This window comes from Armigeres subalbatus, chromosome 3 (genome assembly GCF_024139115.2).
Source record: "Armigeres subalbatus isolate Guangzhou_Male chromosome 3, GZ_Asu_2, whole genome shotgun sequence".
Lineage (NCBI taxonomy): Eukaryota > Metazoa > Arthropoda > Insecta > Diptera > Culicidae > Armigeres > Armigeres subalbatus.
In genome coordinates, this window is record NC_085141.1 from 172,667,368 (window position 1) to 172,686,603 (window position 19,236).

The window sequence follows — 19,236 nt, forward strand, 5'->3', positions numbered from 1 at the left end:
TAAGTCCAAAATATTTAACTTCGCTAGTCAAATTGGAACCCACTCTCGCAGGTAATCTATCAGATTTCGATCTTTGCAGAGTACGATCTGATAAATAATTTTGGGTCAGTTTAATGATATTCATCCACGTTTCAATCAAACCTTCATGTTTTGTTCTCCATCTTCTTATTGGTATTATATCGTCCACTGGGACATTGCCGCCTCGCTGATTCAGCACTTTCACAGTTATTAACAGCCAGGTTTTTAAAACAAGTTACCATTTTGGCTAACACGATGATACATAATGATAACAATATAATATAATAAAATAAAAATAACAATATAAAAAAATAAAAAAAATTGTGCCAAAAATTATGTAAACTTTCAACCCAGAAGCAACGGACCCTAACGTCTCTTAACACTCGCCAAAGCGTTCATGTAAGGTTTTTATCCATGCCAGTCTGTGGACTTCAGATGTTCTTGCCGTCGGTGGGGTGCTCATAATCATCCGGAGGAATATGTTTTGGACCCATTGAAATTTAAGATGGTGCGTTTTGACGCAGCTCTTTCAGGCCGGCATGCCTTATAAGATCACGGGGAGGATGATTTGCTTGTAGACAGCAAACCTATTTGTCAGGGACAATGACGACCGACGGTCTTATCAACCTGTTCCCGGAAAACGAGGTTGCTGTCAAGGGTCAGGCCAAGATAGTTGTGCTTCTCAGGTCAGCCTCATTAGGCCACTCCACTATTTCAGAATGCTGTCAAAGGCTGGGGCCTTCATGTTTTCGATGAGTTGATATAGGCCTGCTGAGATCTCCAACTCATCCAAAAAGTCGTTGAGACCCGAGCAGGAGCGACGACCTCGATAACAGAAATTGGAATGAAATAGCCTTGCATAAGAGGTAAAATACCAAACAATAATACTAAAAATGATTATGCAAAATACTTTAGGCATAACAAGCTTAAGTATTTCAATACCAAACGAATAATAATTTGTGATGTGTTTGGTATCGTAATATGTAAAAGTAACAGAGTATGTAGTAAAGAGTAGAGAGTAATAGAGTATGTTATGTCTGAAGTATTGCGCATATTATTTTGACGTAGGACTACGTCTGTGTTTTCTATATTGGGGTACACTTTACGATTGCGAAAATCGGGGACCGTCACGAAAATATGATAGACTTTAAACTTTAATATCTAAGCCGTTTCTCGATGGATTTTCAATTTTTTAGGACCATTCGATCAAGGATGAGTCAACGCTTATTTGTATTTATATGAAAATATTATATTTTAACTATTTATTATCGATAATTGATAAAAAGTTTGGAAATAGGTAAACTAATCAATCACGTACATGCATCACTAGCACAGACATCAAAAATCAATCACTTGCAGGTTTGGATCTAATCCTCAGTTTGAACAAGATTTTAAGCAGAGCGCACGCATCAAAGCGATCGCAGCGGAGCGGATATAGCATCACGGAGGCGCTAATAACATTTTCAAAGGAAATCCATCGCATTGGTGGTAGTGCTCGATGTGTTGCTGCAGATCATTCAACCTCAACGAACCAGCATTTCATATTAAGAGAGGGTTGACCATAAAAATAGCACTGTGGCGATCCCGCACCGCCAGTGCCTATGCTGAAAATTTATTACAAATTGTGGTGTCAGTTAGTAAGGAACATTGGGAAAAGAAAATTGGTTCTTCTCAGGGCCAACATTTCATAAAAAGAAAGAGTTAATTGCGAAAATGGACTGTTTCGGTGGCATCGGTTTTAGCGTGGTAGCTTGGTTGCTGTTAGTGATTCCATCCATTAAAATTCACTTCATCTCCCTCCGACGCGCTATCAAATTCGCTATTTACGATTGAGTTTTGCACTTTGAAGAAAGTTTATTTCGGATAGTCGGATCAACCTTCTTTTGTATAAAATCAATGAAGACGCCACCTCAGTGGAAACTATCTACAGCAACCACCCATCGGTGAACGTCGCTCGGACAAACAGATGCCAAGAGATAATGTTTGGTAATATGAAAAAACTTCGTCTTGAGTCAAATTTCTGCTGTTATTCCTCGCAACAATACGCATTTTGGATAAACAACATCTCATAATCAAATTCAGAATCTTGCGAGAAAATTTCATAGGATTCTTAGAATTTGTCATTCTCCGAATGGTCCGTTGTCTGCGGGATCCCGATCGAAATGGCTCGCGCGCGCTGAAAAGCAGTTTTCTTATATTTAATGAAGTAATTCCATTAGCCCCGCCCATTCATTAATCGTTATGAGTGCACATTATATTCACACCCATGTCAGATTACAAAGGGGCGGGGCTAACGGGCTTAATTTATTAAATACAAGAAAGCTGCTGTTTGACGCGCGCGAGCCATTTTGATCGGGATTCAACAGAGAGCGGTTCGACATTCGATGCAGCGGAGCGGACACAGCAGCACGAAGGAGTGGGTGGCAATGCTGAAAATTTATTTCTACTTTTGGAGGCTTAAGGCCCGTTTACATATGAGCTAGTTCTAGCGGACAATGCATTGTCCGACAATACTAGCGCGAAATTAGCATAATGTAAACAGGAATTGTCATGTGCTAGTAGTGTTTACATTATGCTAATATCGAGCTAGTATTGTCGGACAGTGCATTGTCCGCTAGAACTAGCCTATATGTAAACGGGCCATTAGCGAAACATCATCAAGTGGCGATCGGACAGTTGCAACGCAAGTTGTTGACTAGCGATTGGATGCAGTTAGTTATTGGACAGAAGGCGCATTGGGAAAACAAAACTGGTTCTTCTCAGGACCAGCATTTTATGGAAAGAGTTAATCGCGAAAATGGACTGTTTCGGTGGCATCGGGTTTTGCATGGTAGCTTGGTTGCTGTTAGAGATTCCATCCGTTCAAATTTACTGCATCATCTCCCTTCGACGCGCTATCAAATTCGCTATTTACGATTGAGTTTCCCGAACAGCACAAGTTGGACAAAAATGGTTGCAGCAACTTGATTGTGACTAAATCCGGTCACATATATGTTGCAATAACCTATGTGGAACATGTGTGCTGCTAGGGTTTGTACTTTGAAGAAAGTTTATTTCGGATAGTCGGATCAACCTTCTTTTGTATAAAATCAATGAAGACGCCACCTCTGTGGAAACTATCTACAGCAACCACCCATCGGTGAACGTCGCTCGGACAGACAGATGCCAAGAGATAATGTTTGGTGATATAAAGAAACTTCGTCTTGAGTCAAATTTCTGTTGTTACTCTTCGCAACAATACGCATCTGAAATAACCAACAGCTCATAACCAAATTAGATTCTTAGAATTTGTCATTCTCCGAACGGTCAGTTGTCTGCTGCGGAATTTCGATCAAAATGGCTAGCGCGCGCCGGAAGGCAGCTTTCTTATATCTAATGAAGTAATTTCATTAGCCCCGCCCCTTCAATAATCGTTATGAGTGCACATTATATTTACAACCATAGAGATCACAAAGGGGCGGGGCTAACGGGCCTAATTGATTGAATACAAGAAAGCTGCTTTCCGGCGCGCGCGAGCTATATTGCTCGGGATTCCGCGGAAAGAGCGGAATAAGCGGTTCGACAAAATTTGATGCAGCGGAGCGGACACAGCAGCATGAAAGCGTGGATAGCAGTGGCAATGCTGAAAATTAATTCCAAATGGTGGAGGCTTAGCGAAAAATCATCAAGTGGCGGTCGGACAAATTCAACGCAAGGTGCTGACAAGCGTTTGGATACAGTGAGTTATTGGAAAACTTAGCATTGAGAAAATAAAATTGGTTCTTCTCAGGACCAGCATTTTATAGAAAGAAAGAGTTAATTGCGAAAATGGATTGTTTCGGCGGCATTGGGTTTAGCGTGGTAGCTTAGCTGCTGTTAGTGATTCCATCCGTTCAAATTAATTGCATCATCTCCCTCCGCCGCGCTATCAAATTTGCTAGTTACGATTGAGTTTTGCACTTTGAAGAAAGTTCGTATCGGATTGTCGGATCAACCTTGGAGGACACCATCCTCAAAAATGGCCGAAATAAAGGAAAAATAACCAGAATCAGAAGTGACGTGAAAGCAAACGCAAATATATTTATTTGCAACGTTTGGTTTTCGCCCGCGATGTAAGCGTAAGGATTGTGATGTCCCCGATTGAAAGCCAGTCGAGTGGCTTCAGCGACCGATGAGTCATGTTAATTCCACGGTTAGAGACTCAAAGTTCATCCAACTGGGAACAACTATTCGACTTCTTGATTCAGTTGGCCTCCGAGCAGTTTGCTCAATGTTAATAAAACGACACAAATTATTATGGCAAATACCATCTATTTCAAATAGCTACGTTTTGAGTTTTTTAGTAATATTTTTTGGTAGTTTACCTCTTGTGCAAGGCTAGTTCATAACAGAGTGTGGTATCAATAACAGAATGAGGTATTATTGAGTTAATTTTTTTTTCTTCTTTATTAAAGAGGCTTTTCTTGGTTGAGTTAATTTCTCCTGCTCGGGGAGGATGGATGTTGTTAGCATGCTTCGTGTGGACTGACGATGTTCTGTCCGAGATTGTATGGGCTAACAAAATGAAGACCTATTTCGGCGACCTTCACTGCAAAAGTTATCAAGAGAGGCTTAGAACGTTAGAGCCATTGTCGTTTAATGGGATCAAAGGTGAAACGGGTCGAGGCTTGAATTTTAGAATTTTGGTCGATTTCCAGAACGTCTTAGCACAGTCTTATTGGTCTTATTGGTCTTACCTTGTAGCCGCGCATCTTGACGCATGGAAGGCTCTAAATCTATGTTGTCAAAAACAACGAAATGCTTTCTCTATACAAAAAAGAGCATCTCCAGTTCAATACATTTCAGATTTGTAAAGTTGAATCAAAAGGAGATATAATCATCTCTGTGTGATACCTTGTATATAATGTACTTTGTCTTGTCAAACTTATGCTTGTTGTTTATGGATGTGTCAGATGTACGAAAGTGTTGTGAATGGTGTGTAGAACTAAGTATGGAAATGTGTGTAATAAATGTATTGTAAACAGTAAACATATGTTGTAAATATTCACTATAAGTAGATTCTCACAGTGGCGACGAGAAAGGTGAACTGAACGTGAAGAAAATTCGGCCATAGTAAAGCAAATTAGATATAGAACGAGTGTTGATTTGAAACGTTTTGTGTGTTATTTTTGCTTGGTGTTTTTTTTTTCGATTAATCAGGTAAATATCGTAATATTATGTATTAGAGAGAGGAAACTGCAGAAAGATTATTTCATTCTCGATCTCATTCGTCTGAACGGTAAATATACGCAAAAGGTGATTATTTTAATTGAAGTACATTATGCCGGTGAAGGCGATACAAGCTAAATTTTAAAGGCGGTTGTTGATAGAAGTATTTGTGCCGTATAAATAAAGTGAATATAAGACAGATGTAGCCGTTTAAGGCGTATGTAGCCGTTAAGGCGAATGTAGCCATTAAAGGCGAATGCAGCCGTTGAAGGCGAGTGTAGCCGTCGAAGGCGAATGTAATCGTATAATGAGAATATTGCTATTAAAGGCGAGAAATATTAAAAAGAATTATAGTTTAGGGTTAGGCTTAAATGCCGTCAGCAATTAGTTATTAAACTAATGCTTCTGTTACAGAACTATGGATCGATGGGAAATCCAGCCGTTTTTGTTCAAGTCGATGCCGCCCAATGAGGTTCGTGAGCAATGGATGAAATGGAAAAGGAATTTCGATTACATTGTCGCAGCATGCGGCGAAAAGGATAAAACTAAATTAAAGTATCTGTTGCTAGCAAGAGCAGGTACGGATGTTCAAGACGTTTTCCAAACCATTCCTGAAGCGGATGTTACAGAGGATGTTGAGAACGGAATTGATCCTTATCAGGTAGAATTATTTAAATTTAATCAGTATTGTGGTACTATGGTTATATGATTCTAGGTTGCATTGGAAAAGCTCAATGAATATTTTGCTCCCAAACATCATGAATCCATGGAGCGTCATGTTTTCTGGACATTAAAACCAGACACTAATGAAAATTTAGAAAAATTCATGCTAAGAGCTCGCGAACAAGCATACAAATGTAACTTTGGTTCGTCTATTCAAGAAAGTCGGGATATCTGTGTGATTGACAAAATAATTTTACTTGCTCCACCTGATTTACGGGAAAAATTGCTTCAGAAGGATTCATTGAAGTTAGACGATGTGTTCAAAATCGTTGCTTCCCACCAATCGGTTAAATACCAGGCTAGTCAGATGATTGTAGCTGGGCCTTCCGGAATGTCAAGCACGCCATTTGATGTGAACCGTCTACATGCAAACTCTAGTCGTTTCAATAAATTTCATAATTCCGAGTGTGGGAGGTGTGGCAAAAAAGGACATTTTTCAAATGATCCGAAATGCCTTGCAAAAGATAAGGAATGTCATCTTTGCAAACGAGTAGGACATTATGCAAAGAAGTGTAAAACCGCCAATGCAAAGGGTTCCATACGTCCACCAGGTCATGTACAACGCGAGGCTCAGCGATCGTTTCAGCGGTCTACCAACCGTGTTAGAAATATTTCGGAAGAGCAGGAAGATAGTGAACAGACTGAAGAGCCACCCCAGAGTTTCATTTTCGCTATTGGGGATGGTGATGAATACATCTGGATCAAAATAGGAGGAATAATGATGCAAATACTGATCGATTCCGGTAGTAATAAAAACATAATTGATGGTGAAACATGGAAACGGTTGAAAGCGCAAGGCGTGGTCATTCAAAATTCAACTACGAAAGTGGATCATCAGTTCCGTGGCTATGGAATGGAGGCAAAACCAATGAAAGTGCTGGGTATGTTTGATTCCACGGTCGTGATAGAGGTTGATAATAGTCAGCCGATTAGTAGTGAGGCTCGCTTCTATGTAGTTGATAACGGAAATCAACCACTTCTTGGAAAAGAAACTGCAAAAGAGTTGAATGTTTTGCGCCTGGGTCTACCTAAGCAAGAAGCTAGTATTCGTAAGGTATGTTAGTATTTATGGTCCTATAGAACAATATGTATTAAACTTGTTTATGTTATGCTTTGTTTTTTTGTTGAAGATTGTATGCAATACTGCGTTTCCGACCATAAAAGGGATTAAACTACATATTCCTATCGATTTGACTGTGACTCAATAGTTCAACATGAGAGAAGACCACCACTGGCGCTGCTTGGTCGAATTGAGGACAAACTTGATCAGCTAGTATCGGCTGACATAATCGAAAAAGTGGACGGGTTTAGCGACTGGGTTTCTCCATTGGTAGTTATCGTTAAAGACAACGGTGATCTCAGACTTTGTGTGGATATGAGGCTTGCGAACAAAGCTGTCAAGCGTGAATATCATTTGATGCCAACCATAGATGATTTTTTACCTCGCTTGAAGTCTGCCAAATTCTTTTCACGACTAGATATAAAAGATGCCTTTCATCAAATAGAACTCGAAGAATCATCTCGCTTAATAACAACATTCATTACCCATCGTGGTATGTACCGTTATAAACGTTTGATGTTTGGCACATCTTGTGCCCCTGAAATGTTTCAGAAAATTTTGGAGCAGCTGCTAGCGAATTGTGATAATGTGATTAATTTCATTGATGACATCTTTGTTTTTGGTTCGGATGAAGAAGAGCATGATCATTGCTTGAAGCGAGTCCTGAATGTTTTGAAAGAGCACAACGTGTTGCTGAATTTTGAAAATGCTTGTTTAAAGTTCCTGAGCTGGATTTCTTGGGGCATCACGTGTCCATTGACGGAATACGACCTGCGGATGATAAAGTGTCAACATTAAGAGCATTTCGAGTTCCTAAAGACGCCGAGGAATTGAGAAGCTTCCTGGGATTGGTCACGTATGTGGGAAGATTTCTACCGAATTTAGGAACAATATCAGCTCCGTTACGTGAACTAACTCATCAAGGAGTTACGTTCAAATGGTGTGAGGTACACACAGATGCATTTGAAAAGTTGAAGCATATGATAGCTAACGTAAAACATCTGAAATTCTTCGATAACTCACTACGTACTAGGGTAGTTGCGGACGCTTCGCCTGTAGCTATGGGTGCAGTATTGGTGCAATACAAACACCAATATGATGACTCAAATCCACTAGTCATAGCTTATGCAAGTAAAACTTTGTCTTCTACAGAACAACGTTACTGCCAGACTGAAAAGGAAGCTTTAGCTTTAGTGTGGTCGGTAGAACGGTTTTCAACATATTTGATTGGACGGAAATTTGAATTGAAACTGATCATAAACCCCTGGAAAGAATATTTTCTCCTACTTCAAGGCCTTGTCCAAGAATTGAACGTTGGGTGTTAAGGTTACAATCATTCACTTTTGAGGTGAAATACAGGAAGGGCAAGTCTAACATTGCAGATCCAATGTCTCGGTTGACTGATCATCTTCCTGCAGAACCTGACAACGAAGGTCGCAGAGAAAAATTCTTGGTTTTGGCTATCCTGGAGTCAACAGCGATAGATATCAGTGAGATTGAAACCGAGACTAAAAAGGATCATGAGTTGAAGTTAGTGCGAGAAAGTTTGCAAACTGGAAGGTGGAGCAATACTGAGACTAAATCTTATGAGCCATTTCAAAGTGAACTAGGTGTTGTCGAAGAACTGGTGGTACGAGGACAGAAAATGGTGATTCCAAAATCATTGCGGAATAGATTTCTTCAATTAGCACATGAAGGACATCCAGGTGAATCAGCAATGAAGCGAAGATTACGTGAAAGAGTATGGTGGCCGGGAATGGATAAAGAGGTCACCAAATGGGTTTCTTTGTGCGAAGGATGTCGATTGGTTGGGTTACCACAAAAACCTGAACCATTGCGTCGTAGACCTCTGCCAGCAGAAGCATGGACTGATGTGGCAATTGATTTTCTTGGTCCTCTGCCATCTGGTGAATACCTTTTGTAATAATCGACTACTTCAGCAAGTACAAGGAGGTTGAAGTCATGACCAAAATTACTGCACGTGATACTGTCGAAAGGCTTAGTAGTATTTTTCGGCGATTAGGTTTTCCCAGAACCATTACGCTAGACAATGCTAGGCAGTTTGTCAGTACGGATTTCAGCGAATATTGCCAGCTACATGGTATTTTTCTCAACTACAGTACCCTTATTGGCCTCAACAGAATGGAGAAGTAGAACGTCAAAATCGTTCACTCTTGAAAAGACTACAAATTAGTTGTGCTCTAAAGCGAAATTGGCGTAAGGATTTGGATGACTATTTAATGATGTATTACTCAACTCCGCATTCAACTACTGGGAAAACTCCTACAGAGCTTCTAACTGGTCGGACTATTAGAACCAAAATACCGTCATTGAAGGATATAGAAACAGCTCCATCAAGTGAAGACTTTCGAGATCGTGATTGGATTCAAAAGTATCGGTCTGTTGATCGGGAGAATGCTAATCGGCATGCTAAAGCATCGAGAATTGAGTTAGGAGATACGGTTCTTATGCAAAATCTTACTCCTGGGAATAAGTTAAGTACGACATACGGACAGGCAGAATACACAGTTCTTGATAAAGAAGGATCTCATGTGACTATTCAGAGCGATGCGACAGGAAAGACTTTCCAGAGGAATACAGCTCATTTGAAAAAAATTGATCAACCAATTGAAGGTGAGGTTGGTGAATGTTCGGGTGTCATTCCAGCACAACAGGTATAAAAAAAAATAGTGTGAATAACACAACAATAAGGTAGGTGTATGTGGTAAAAAATTTATTATTCCCCACAGATCCCGCCCACGCTTCAATCAATGGTCCAGGGTCATCCATCGATTGACGATACAACCCATTCGTTGGAAGTGAACGATAGCCAGACCAGACCAAAGCGTACCACCCGTAGACCAATGAAATTTGATGACTACGTCGAGGAATATATTGAATAGCTAGGTCTGGAGAAAAAAGGAGATGTGATACCTTGTATATAATGTACTTTGTCTTGTCAAACTTATGCTTGTTGTTTATGGATGTGTCAGATGTACGAAAGTGTTGTGAATGGTGTGTAGAACTAAGTATGGAAATGTGTGTAATAAATGTATTGTAAACAGTAAACATATGTTGTAAATATTCACTATAAGTAGATTCTCACATTCTGTAAAAGCACACTTTGTCGAGCATAAGTCTAAAAAGTACCCGCTTCCTCCTTCATAGGATGAATTTTCCCGGGCTATGATAAAAGAAGATACGATTTCTTATTTCCAATAATGCATTTGCCCGGCATAATACAAGGGAGAAACATATGAATTTATTTAGTTCTAGGAAAGGGAAGATATAATTCCTTCTTTTAAAGGATTTTGCCTGGCAGATGACAAAGGACGATATGGTTCCTTTTTCTAATTCAGGAAATTTCTTGGTATAAGCCGAGGGAAGAAAAGATCCTTTTTTTTTAAAGCATGGCAGAAGGTCCAGCAAAAGGCAGAAAATGATATAGTTCCTTCTTTCAATTAAAGCATTTGCTCGGTTAGAGGCAAACGAAGAGGAGATCCCTTTATTTATAAGATGCATTTGCCTGGCAGAAGGTAAAAGATGATATGGTTCCTTTGATTAATTCAGACAGTTGCTTGGTTCAATACAAAGGAATATATGATCCTTTCTTCCAATTCGGGAATTTGCTTGGAAATGATATGATTTCTTCTTGCAAAGGATCCCTTCTTTCAAAGGATAACAGAAGGTCCAGCAAAAACAGAATATGATATGATTTCTTCTTGCAAAGGATCTATTTGCCCGGCAGATGCCAAGAGTCGATATGGTTCTGTTCGCGCCAACGCGAAGCGTTCTGATTGTATTTACCCCCGAGTATCTCGATTTCCACATGCCAACTAACAAATACCCGTTCCCTGCACACCACATCGTTATTAGAACCTACAAGCAGCAGATACGCAACATGCTTCGGAGACGCCTACCATCTAGATAAACCACACCCAAAAAGCAGCCAACCACGCCAGCACCAAGAAAGAACGCCATAATTTTGCATACCTTTCACATATAAAAAACCATATCTCTCTGTGAGTCCATTCATTTAGTTTCAACCATTGACGCAATGGGCAAAAAATTATCCATAACGCGAATAAATTCAATATTTCGGTTCGGTACGGGCGGATTGCCCTGAATTTTGACACAAATCGCAGAGATTTTTGGGGCATCGTGCAAAGGTGGTTCACTGCACGAAGCTGCAAAACCTCTTTTTACCCTAATGAAACTTCATTCATTTATTTAGTCTACATCTAAACAGATAACACTAAATCAACAATTTGACGCCACAATACACGGTTCGAGGCCGCATCTCTTCATCCTCGAATACGCCCCACGCTCGCCAAGTCGTTTTGCACCTGGTCTCCCCATCTCGCTCGCTGCGCTCCACGCCGTCTCGTACCTGCCGGATCGGAAGCGAACACCATCTTTGCAGTGTTGCTGTCCGGCATTCTTGCAACATGTCCTGCTCATCGTACCCTTCCGGCTTTAGCTACCTTCTGGATACTGGGTTCGCCGTAGAGTTTGGCGAGCTCGTGGTACATTCTTCGCCGCCACCGTCTTCTTACACACCGCCAAAGATGGTCCTAAGCACCCGTCTCTCGAATACTCCGAGTGCTTGCAAGTCCTTCTCGAGCATTGTCCGTCCATGTTTCATGTCCGTAGAGGACAACCGGTCTTTCTTGAACATGACACATTTGGTACGGTGGCGAATCTTTTTTGACCGCAGTTTCTTCTGGAGCCCGTAGTAGGCCCGACTTCCACAGATGATGCGCCTCCGTATTTTACGACTAACATTGTTATCAACCGTTAGCAAGGATCCGAGGTAGACGAATTCCTCGAACACCTCGAAGGTGTCCCCGTCTATCGTAACACTGCTTCCCAGGCGGGCCCTGTCGCGCTCGGTTCCGCTCACAAGCATGTACTTTGTCTTTGACGCATTCACCACCAGTCCAACTTTTGTTGCTTCACGTTTCAGGCGGGTGTACAGTTCTGCCACCTTTGCAAATATTCGGCCGACAATGTCCATGTCATCCGTGAAACAAATAAATTGACTGGATCTGTTGAAAGTCGTACCCCGGCTGATACACCCGGCTCTCCGCATGACATCTTCTAGCGCAATGTAGAACAACAGGCACGAAAGTTCATCACCTTGTCTCATCCCCGGAGCGATTCGAACGAACTGGAGTGTTCGCCCGAAATCTTCACACAGTTTTGCACACCATCCACCGTTGCTTTGATCAGTCTGGTAAGCTTCCCAGGGAAGCTGTTCTCGTCCATAATTTTCCATAACTCTACGCGGTCTATGCTGTCGTGTGCCGCCTTGAAATCAACGAACAGATGATGCGTTTTTGAAGGATTTGCGTACAGTAAAGATCTGGTCCGTTGTCGAGCGGCCGTCAACGAAGCCAGCTTGATAACTTCCCACGAACTCATTCACTAATGGTGACAGACGACGGAAGATGATCTGGGATATCCCTTTGTAGGCGGCATCAAGGATGGTGATCACTCGAAAGTTCTCACACTCCAGCTTGTCGCTTTTCTTGTAGATGGGGCATATAACCCCGTCCTTCCACTCCTCCGGTAGCTGTTCAGTTTCCCAGATTCTGACTATCAATTTGTGCAGGTAAGTGGCTAGCTTTTCCGGGCCCACTTATGAAACTTATTTGTTATGTTTTTCGAAAGACCTTGGCATTTTGGAAAAAAAAGATAGAAAATAATAGAACGTGGGGTAAAATGAGCAATGTGTTAGCTTCTTTGATCGTGTGGTGGACAAAAATAACTCCACTCGATTCCCTGGAAAATTCTATATCAGATTAGTAATGTGGGATTATTAGTAAGAGAAATATAAGAAAGAGGGGTTAAATCAGCAAGACGTCAATTTCCAGCATCGTGCAATAGACAGAGCTCACATAGCACGACTTGGACAAACTTTGAGGGCAAATATGTCATGTTTTTTTGATTATTTGTAACTCCGAGTTTGACGAATTACACAACAAATAAGGGGCATTAAGGTAAAACAAGGTCTTACAACTACGTGCAGTGAACTTAATAACCTTTGCACGATTCCCCAAAAAATGTACGGTTTGTGTCAAAATTTCAGCGCAATCCGCCCGTACCGAACCAAGATATTGAATTTATTCGGGTTATGGACAATTTTTTCCCCATTGTGGCATTGTATCAGCCAAAGCCAAACAGCCTATTTCAAGGCTTATGAGTTGATTGCGCCCGTTATAGTCGAGCTACCGTTCGAGTCCCGGCGATCTTTCAACCGAAGGATCCGGCCATCAACCAAGCAGCCCTCACCCTAAAGGAGTCACTGCTCATTCGAATTCGAGAGCGAACAGGATCCTTCTTCCAATTTGAGCATTTTTTCGGTTTAAGGAAAGGGAAGTAACGATCCCATCTTTGGAAGGATGTATTTACACAGGATTTTGTTTTTACACGATTTTTTTTCGCTCGTATTTTTGATCGTGTGACTTCAATTTGCCACCAAACTCTTCGCAAAATGTCCAAAAAAATCCAGAATAAATCAAAGAAAAATCACATGATAATTAATATACGTTAAACATTTAGGATGAGTGGAAAATTGAGAAAATGTAAAACGTGTAAAAACAAAATCCAGTGTACTCAGCTGAAGCAAGAGAGGCTATGATTCCTTCTTTCAATTTAAATATTTGCTCGGTTCAATGCATGGGGAAATATTTTTTGAAAGTATGTATTTGCTACGTGTAAGGCACGCGAAATAAAATCCATTTTTTTAGATGAATCCTTTTAAAAAATCATGCAATTCTCCTCTCCTTGATTCTTTATTTGAAAGCATTCATCAGTCCTGTCTAGGAAAAGAACCTGATATTCCATAATGCTTTATACCATTAGACTCAGCTTGACAAATAGAAGTGATGTCTGAGCGTTTTGGAAGAGCGCAAAAATATAATTTCTTTTTAAAAAATACTTTCCTTTCCTAATAAAAAGGGAGAAATGGGAAAGTTTTGTAGCATACTCTTACACGAAAAACAAAACTAGCCACCAATGTCAAAATAAGTTATTGCTGATTTATCTTGCTAGTAGGTGTGTCAACATTTAAAATGTTCCCGTTTTTACAGGAAGCATCTTCATTCTTAATTTTCCACGCCGTGCAATCCTGTTTCCAATTCTCATGAATTGCCCATATGGTGGAAGCAACGTAACTGAATGGCTCGACACAGCTCAAATAACAATTATTCCAAATGACCTTATGCCAAACGACAATTATGTCAATCGGCCGTTATGCCAAACGACTTTATTCCAAACGGGGTACAATCGGGAGAACCATCCATCGTTCACACCGCGAAAAGTGGGAGACTGCGGTGGGCCGGGCACGCAGCCAGAATGTCTGGCAATAACCCGGTGAAAATGGTTCTCGTCAACGATCCGACGGGTACAAGAAGGCGAAGTGCGCAGCGAGTAAGGTGGATCGATCAGCAGACTGCATGGCTGGCGTGGCTAGCGAGTCATGAACCGAGCTGAATTGAAAAGACTTTTATTAACTGCACAGGCCTGTCCGGCCTTAGTCTGATAAATAATAATAAACGAACGAAAAAAAAATGAATTCTCATTAAAATGAGTCATCATTCTATTAACAATAATCTTATCAAATACCTTACTTATTGGTGGAAGCAAATTGAATGGGCGATAACTAGAAGCCTCAGCTGGATTTTTATCTGCTTTCAAAATTACAGAATCATATAAATTGTTTCAATGAGGTCTTATCGAGGCGAAGTAATTAAGAAATAAAAAAATTACGTTGTGAAATAAATATAAAATGAAAATAAGGTACTCTCTATCATGTCAATATACAGACATCATTCGATTTTGGCAACACGTTCGGAACCAAACACGTTGCCAAAATCGGAAATCGGAACACGTTGCCAAAATCGAATGGTTTTTGTTTTCCCATGATACTTCAACATTTCTTCAATTTTGACGCTAGACACACTGTGACCCTTTTTTATGCGAATTTTAAATTCTAAACGTTTACATAAAAAAAATTGCGTGTTTTTTTTAATTTTTTTTGTCGGTTTCGGGGTCTAACCAATTTCTTTTACGAAAATTTCGATATTTAGGCGTTTATCTTTAAAAAATTACGCGTATTTTTTTTTCAATTTTTTGTTTACGTAGGTTAGGGGTCTAACCATTTTTTACGAGGATTACGATATTAACATAATTTATAAGCAATATCAAAAAAAAAATGTGTTGCCAAAATCGAATGGTTGTTGCCAAAATCGAATGTTGTTAATATCGAATGGGGTCTGTAGCTCGTTATCTGAATAGGCTATAAAGATTATTAAAAAAATGGTGATCGATTCCACACATCCATATAATAGAATAGGGCCTTGTATTTTGCCGATTTCTAAGCCTAGACGTACCTACATACTTCTCTCTCGCTCGGTCTATGAGAGATGAATCATAATCCCAAAGTTGAAGACCTTGGTGGAGTGGGTCAAATCGACTGTAACACCATACCTTCTCACTACTGTGTATCTACATCGATGACTGAAAGAGTCGTCCACAAAATAAACATAGGATTAAACCTAGGCGAAGCGGCAGCTTGAAAAAAAATGCGGAAGACATGTACACTAATTCGCGTGTTGTGCTGTATGTAGACAAACATTCTGACCCCCCTCACATGTCTGTCATATTTTGGAAAAAGAAACCGACATTTATGATAACAGATATCATTCCAGTATCGATAGATAAAGCGCGTTCATTGTGTACCTAATTGATTGATTAGACATCGCTTGAAGTGGATTATTACCTGGAAAATGTAATTGATTACTGCCTCGGGGAAGTTAAATGCAAATATTGATCCTGTTTCCGTTTTCCTTCCGTTCGTCTACAAAGCTACCGTTTTCATGTCGCACACAGACACAGAATCGTAATTCATTTGAATTTTTGATATAACTGCTTATTTTTCCACAAACTTTTGCGGAAAATTTAATCACTTTTTGAGCACTGAATGCGGGGATGAAAACAGCGTGGTTAATTATGAATAACACTTATTAAAAATTCCACAGGTCACAGGCCCGTCGAGTCGTTTTATTCTTGAACATGGACCATACTGTCACGTACCCCTTTTGATCTTCGTTGGAAAATATCACAGCATTTCACAACACATCCGGACGGGGCATCAGGCAGAAAAATAAACCCACCAGGGCTAGAACAGATCTAAACGGCGCAGTAGAATAAAATCGCGTCCTTCCCGAACGACATTACACTCACGAATGAACTTCACTGATGTAGGTACACGTTCTACCACAGTGAAAGACATGAAAGACGCAAAACATCTGACATAGGGAAGCATAAATATGCTCGCCATCAACAACACCCAGTTCACGGTGGGTGGAGGCTAGCGTAACAGTGACCTACAAAACAGAGAGGCTCCATCGCGAGAGCTTTCGACGTCGGGAGTGAGTTACCTATTAGGCAAAGCCGTAGCCAGAGGGCGAGGGGACGTTGGTATCCTACTAATTATAACGTCTTAGAAACTTTATTAATTATGGTAATACATTTTTTCTAGGAACGCAAGGATTTTAATACAATTTGTAAAATTTGCTTTTTGATTCCCCTTCTATTATTTTACAGTATTTCTTGTAGGGGACTAGAGGGTGGGTCAATTACAAAAATGTTGCTATATCATCCTGAGGCTGGTTTCTTAGCTGACGATATGAATCTCCATGTTCCAAAGCGGTCATAAATTGAGAATAAAGTCGATGCAAATTTGGTGGATCTGATATCTGATATAAAAATCCTGACTCATTGAAGCTCTGCCAAACTGCTACATGCAATGAAATCGGACTGTCGATGATGATAAAGAAACAGAGCCGTAGCGTAGACTCAGCGCCCTTGGCGAAACCTTTCGTTGGGCCCCCCTCTTTAACAAAGGAAAATAAGATGCGCAAATTTTACATTTGGAGAGCCGATTCAAGCTTCCATAGAGAAGTAGAATTAGAAGTAAGATTAGAAGGTTTAAGTGATTTAAAGATACTTCAAATAGCATTCTTTATTCTGATATCTGCGTGTTCGTAGCCTTCCACGAAGTCGCCGGCCCCTATCTGGTTCTCTGTTGAATACTGTTTTCGCTATTTTTCTTCCGACATTCACACTAAGTGACCAGCCCACTGAAGTCTGCCGTATTTTAAACGATTCACAATATTTTCTTCTTTGTATACTTGATACAGCTCATGATTCGTGCGTCTGCGCCACACATCATTTTCTAGTTTCCCTCCGAGTATTTTACGCAGCACTTTTGATGATGATGATGATGATGATGATGATGATACTACCATCTATTGTAGCAAGGCATCTGCCGATAGCACTGGCCATATCTGACAAACGATTTGATCATGATTAAACTATTGTTTGTATTTCATCAGACTCCTGTAAGAAGGGCCAAAAATGGGTGGGGTGGTTCCATAAGTAGAGACACTTATGCGAATCCACGGGAGGAATAGAGAATCTCCTTCCAGAAGAAAGCTCGTACATACAATATTATAATCTAGCCCTAGTTTCCCAGGTTGACCCAATAGATGGGGAGAAGAGCCCGCCCTTAATCCACGAGATGTTAACAATAGGAAGTTGGCGATTCCACTCTTCCTATCCAAATCGCTTCAATCGGGTGCCCTGGTGGTTTTTTATGGTATATAATCATATAGTTTCAATGTAATTTGGTAAATATTTAATGGAATTCTCTCACCAAGTTTCAATTCCATGGCCTAGATGAGAAAGGACCTTCCTTCAATGCCAGCTAGTTTTAGATTTATGCATTCTGAAAAAGAAAACCAATAGCTCTCCAAGAAATGTTCTGGTTTTGATCGGGGAATATGCTTCATTCTGGTTCAAAGAACGAGAAATAGATATCTTGATTTCTGAAAAGATGCAATAAAAAGACGGATGGCATAATAGCATAATTGTTTTGATTGATATGAATATGTATTCTGACTTTTTTGCCTTTCTCGTACAACGAACTTTTTTTTAACCTTTGTTAGATTTAAAACTCTGAGCAAAAAAAAAGGTAAAATAAACTTTTTATTATATAGCGTACGTATAATAAACGTTGCAGAACTTACGTTCTGTGTATTCCTTCTGTTATTCTAAGGAAGATACAAACGGAGATGATGTATGCTAGTTGGAAATACTATTTGTACGTGTTTCAAAACGCAACCAAGCTTTTATATCTGTTACGAGTGACCGATAAAGACAAAATTGAAGCATACAATATTCTCCCATCAATAATAGTATGTACAGGACAAGAAATATGAAAAATTATACTTATGGAAGTTCTGCACATAATAACAAAGTGTTTTATTGATTCATGCGCATATTCGTTGATGTCTTCTGTGTATTCCTGATGTTCTGCTCACGTTTGCTCAGGCAGCTATCAGAAAGGGCAAGTCCAAAAATATATCGTAATCCGAATTCAAATTGTTAATCACTTTCCAGCTAAGAATTAGAACAAAATAATGACAGCTCGCAAAAAAATGCTTCTTGCTCGACCAAGGCGTACATGATTTGACTTTGACAATATAATGACTAAAATGACTTTTAAAAATTACGAAGTTAGCTAGCATTAGATCTCTCTGACTAGCAGATATTTAATTATTTATCACAGATATTCAATTATTTATGAAAAAAAGTATCATAATGTAGTATTCAAGCGAAAACATCTACTATTGGTTGATTATATATGTACACATAGTTGAGTGTTGTATAAATTTGGGAAGCGTACCACTACCATGCTAATGCAATGTAATTGTACTGCCTTTTCGTGTTTTAAAATCTCACAAATTTTTTAAATAAGCTTCAATAAATGTGTTTAAGCTTTTTCCTAAATCTAAATCCGCTCCGAATCGATATACCCAATAGTGTAAAAATTAAGAAAAACCCTTTGATTTTCACCGTTTTTTTGAACCCACTTGTAAAGATTTTCATTCAATCAAAGGACGTTTACTAACAACCATGTGTTCACCATTCATTTTCATGCTCTTTCATGTGGCATTTTACGTTTTGAATTTAAATGCTTTAGAAAGTTAGGCCGTTACAAATATTTAATTTGAACTAGTCGACCCGGCAGACGTTGTCCTGCATAGTAGGCGAAACTGCACGTTGTAAACTACGCATGCCCATACGATTACTTATTTTAGTTTTTCATAGTTAAGTCAACTTTACTTGTAATTTTCGCATTAAGAAATATCATATAAACCCGTCGGAAACTATAACGA

The 19,236-nt window shown here is 39.8% G+C and overlaps 2 protein-coding genes across 3 annotated transcripts in view; one reads left to right on the forward strand and one right to left on the reverse strand.

Moving 5' to 3' along the window:
- Positions 1–16,226, reverse strand: part of LOC134224149 (extended synaptotagmin-2) — a 61,090-nt gene extending 44,864 nt beyond the window's left edge. The window contains exons 1-2 of one of the 2 annotated variants that reach the window (XM_062703421.1): positions 16,088–16,226; positions 15,774–15,970 (exon numbers count right to left, since the gene is read on the reverse strand). The gene's annotated coding sequence lies outside the window, so the exon portion shown is untranslated. Of the gene's footprint in view, positions 1–15,773 lie in introns of both variants that reach the window. The other variant, XM_062703426.1, reaches the window with a different exon arrangement.
- LOC134222139 (uncharacterized) lies at positions 622–9,891 on the forward strand. Its single transcript, XM_062701282.1, has 5 exons — positions 622–704; positions 5,620–5,866; positions 5,921–6,982; positions 9,130–9,663; positions 9,739–9,891. The coding sequence occupies exons 1-5, from the start codon at positions 622–624 to the stop codon at positions 9,889–9,891; spliced, it is 2,079 nt and encodes a 692-aa protein (XP_062557266.1).
- Positions 16,227–19,236: the final 3,010 nt, after the last annotated feature.

Excerpts from the sequence above, each read along its gene's own strand:
- LOC134222139 (XM_062701282.1), top strand. The coding sequence starts at position 622 with ATGACGACCGACGGTCTTATCAACCTGTTCCCGGAAAACGAGGTTGCT. Across the intron at positions 705-5,619 it reads AAGATAGTTGTGCTTCTCAG|AACTATGGATCGATGGGAAA; the intron begins GTCAGCCTCATT and ends CTTCTGTTACAG. Across the intron at positions 6,983-9,129 it reads AAGAAGCTAGTATTCGTAAG|AATGGAGAAGTAGAACGTCA; the intron begins GTATGTTAGTAT and ends TGGCCTCAACAG.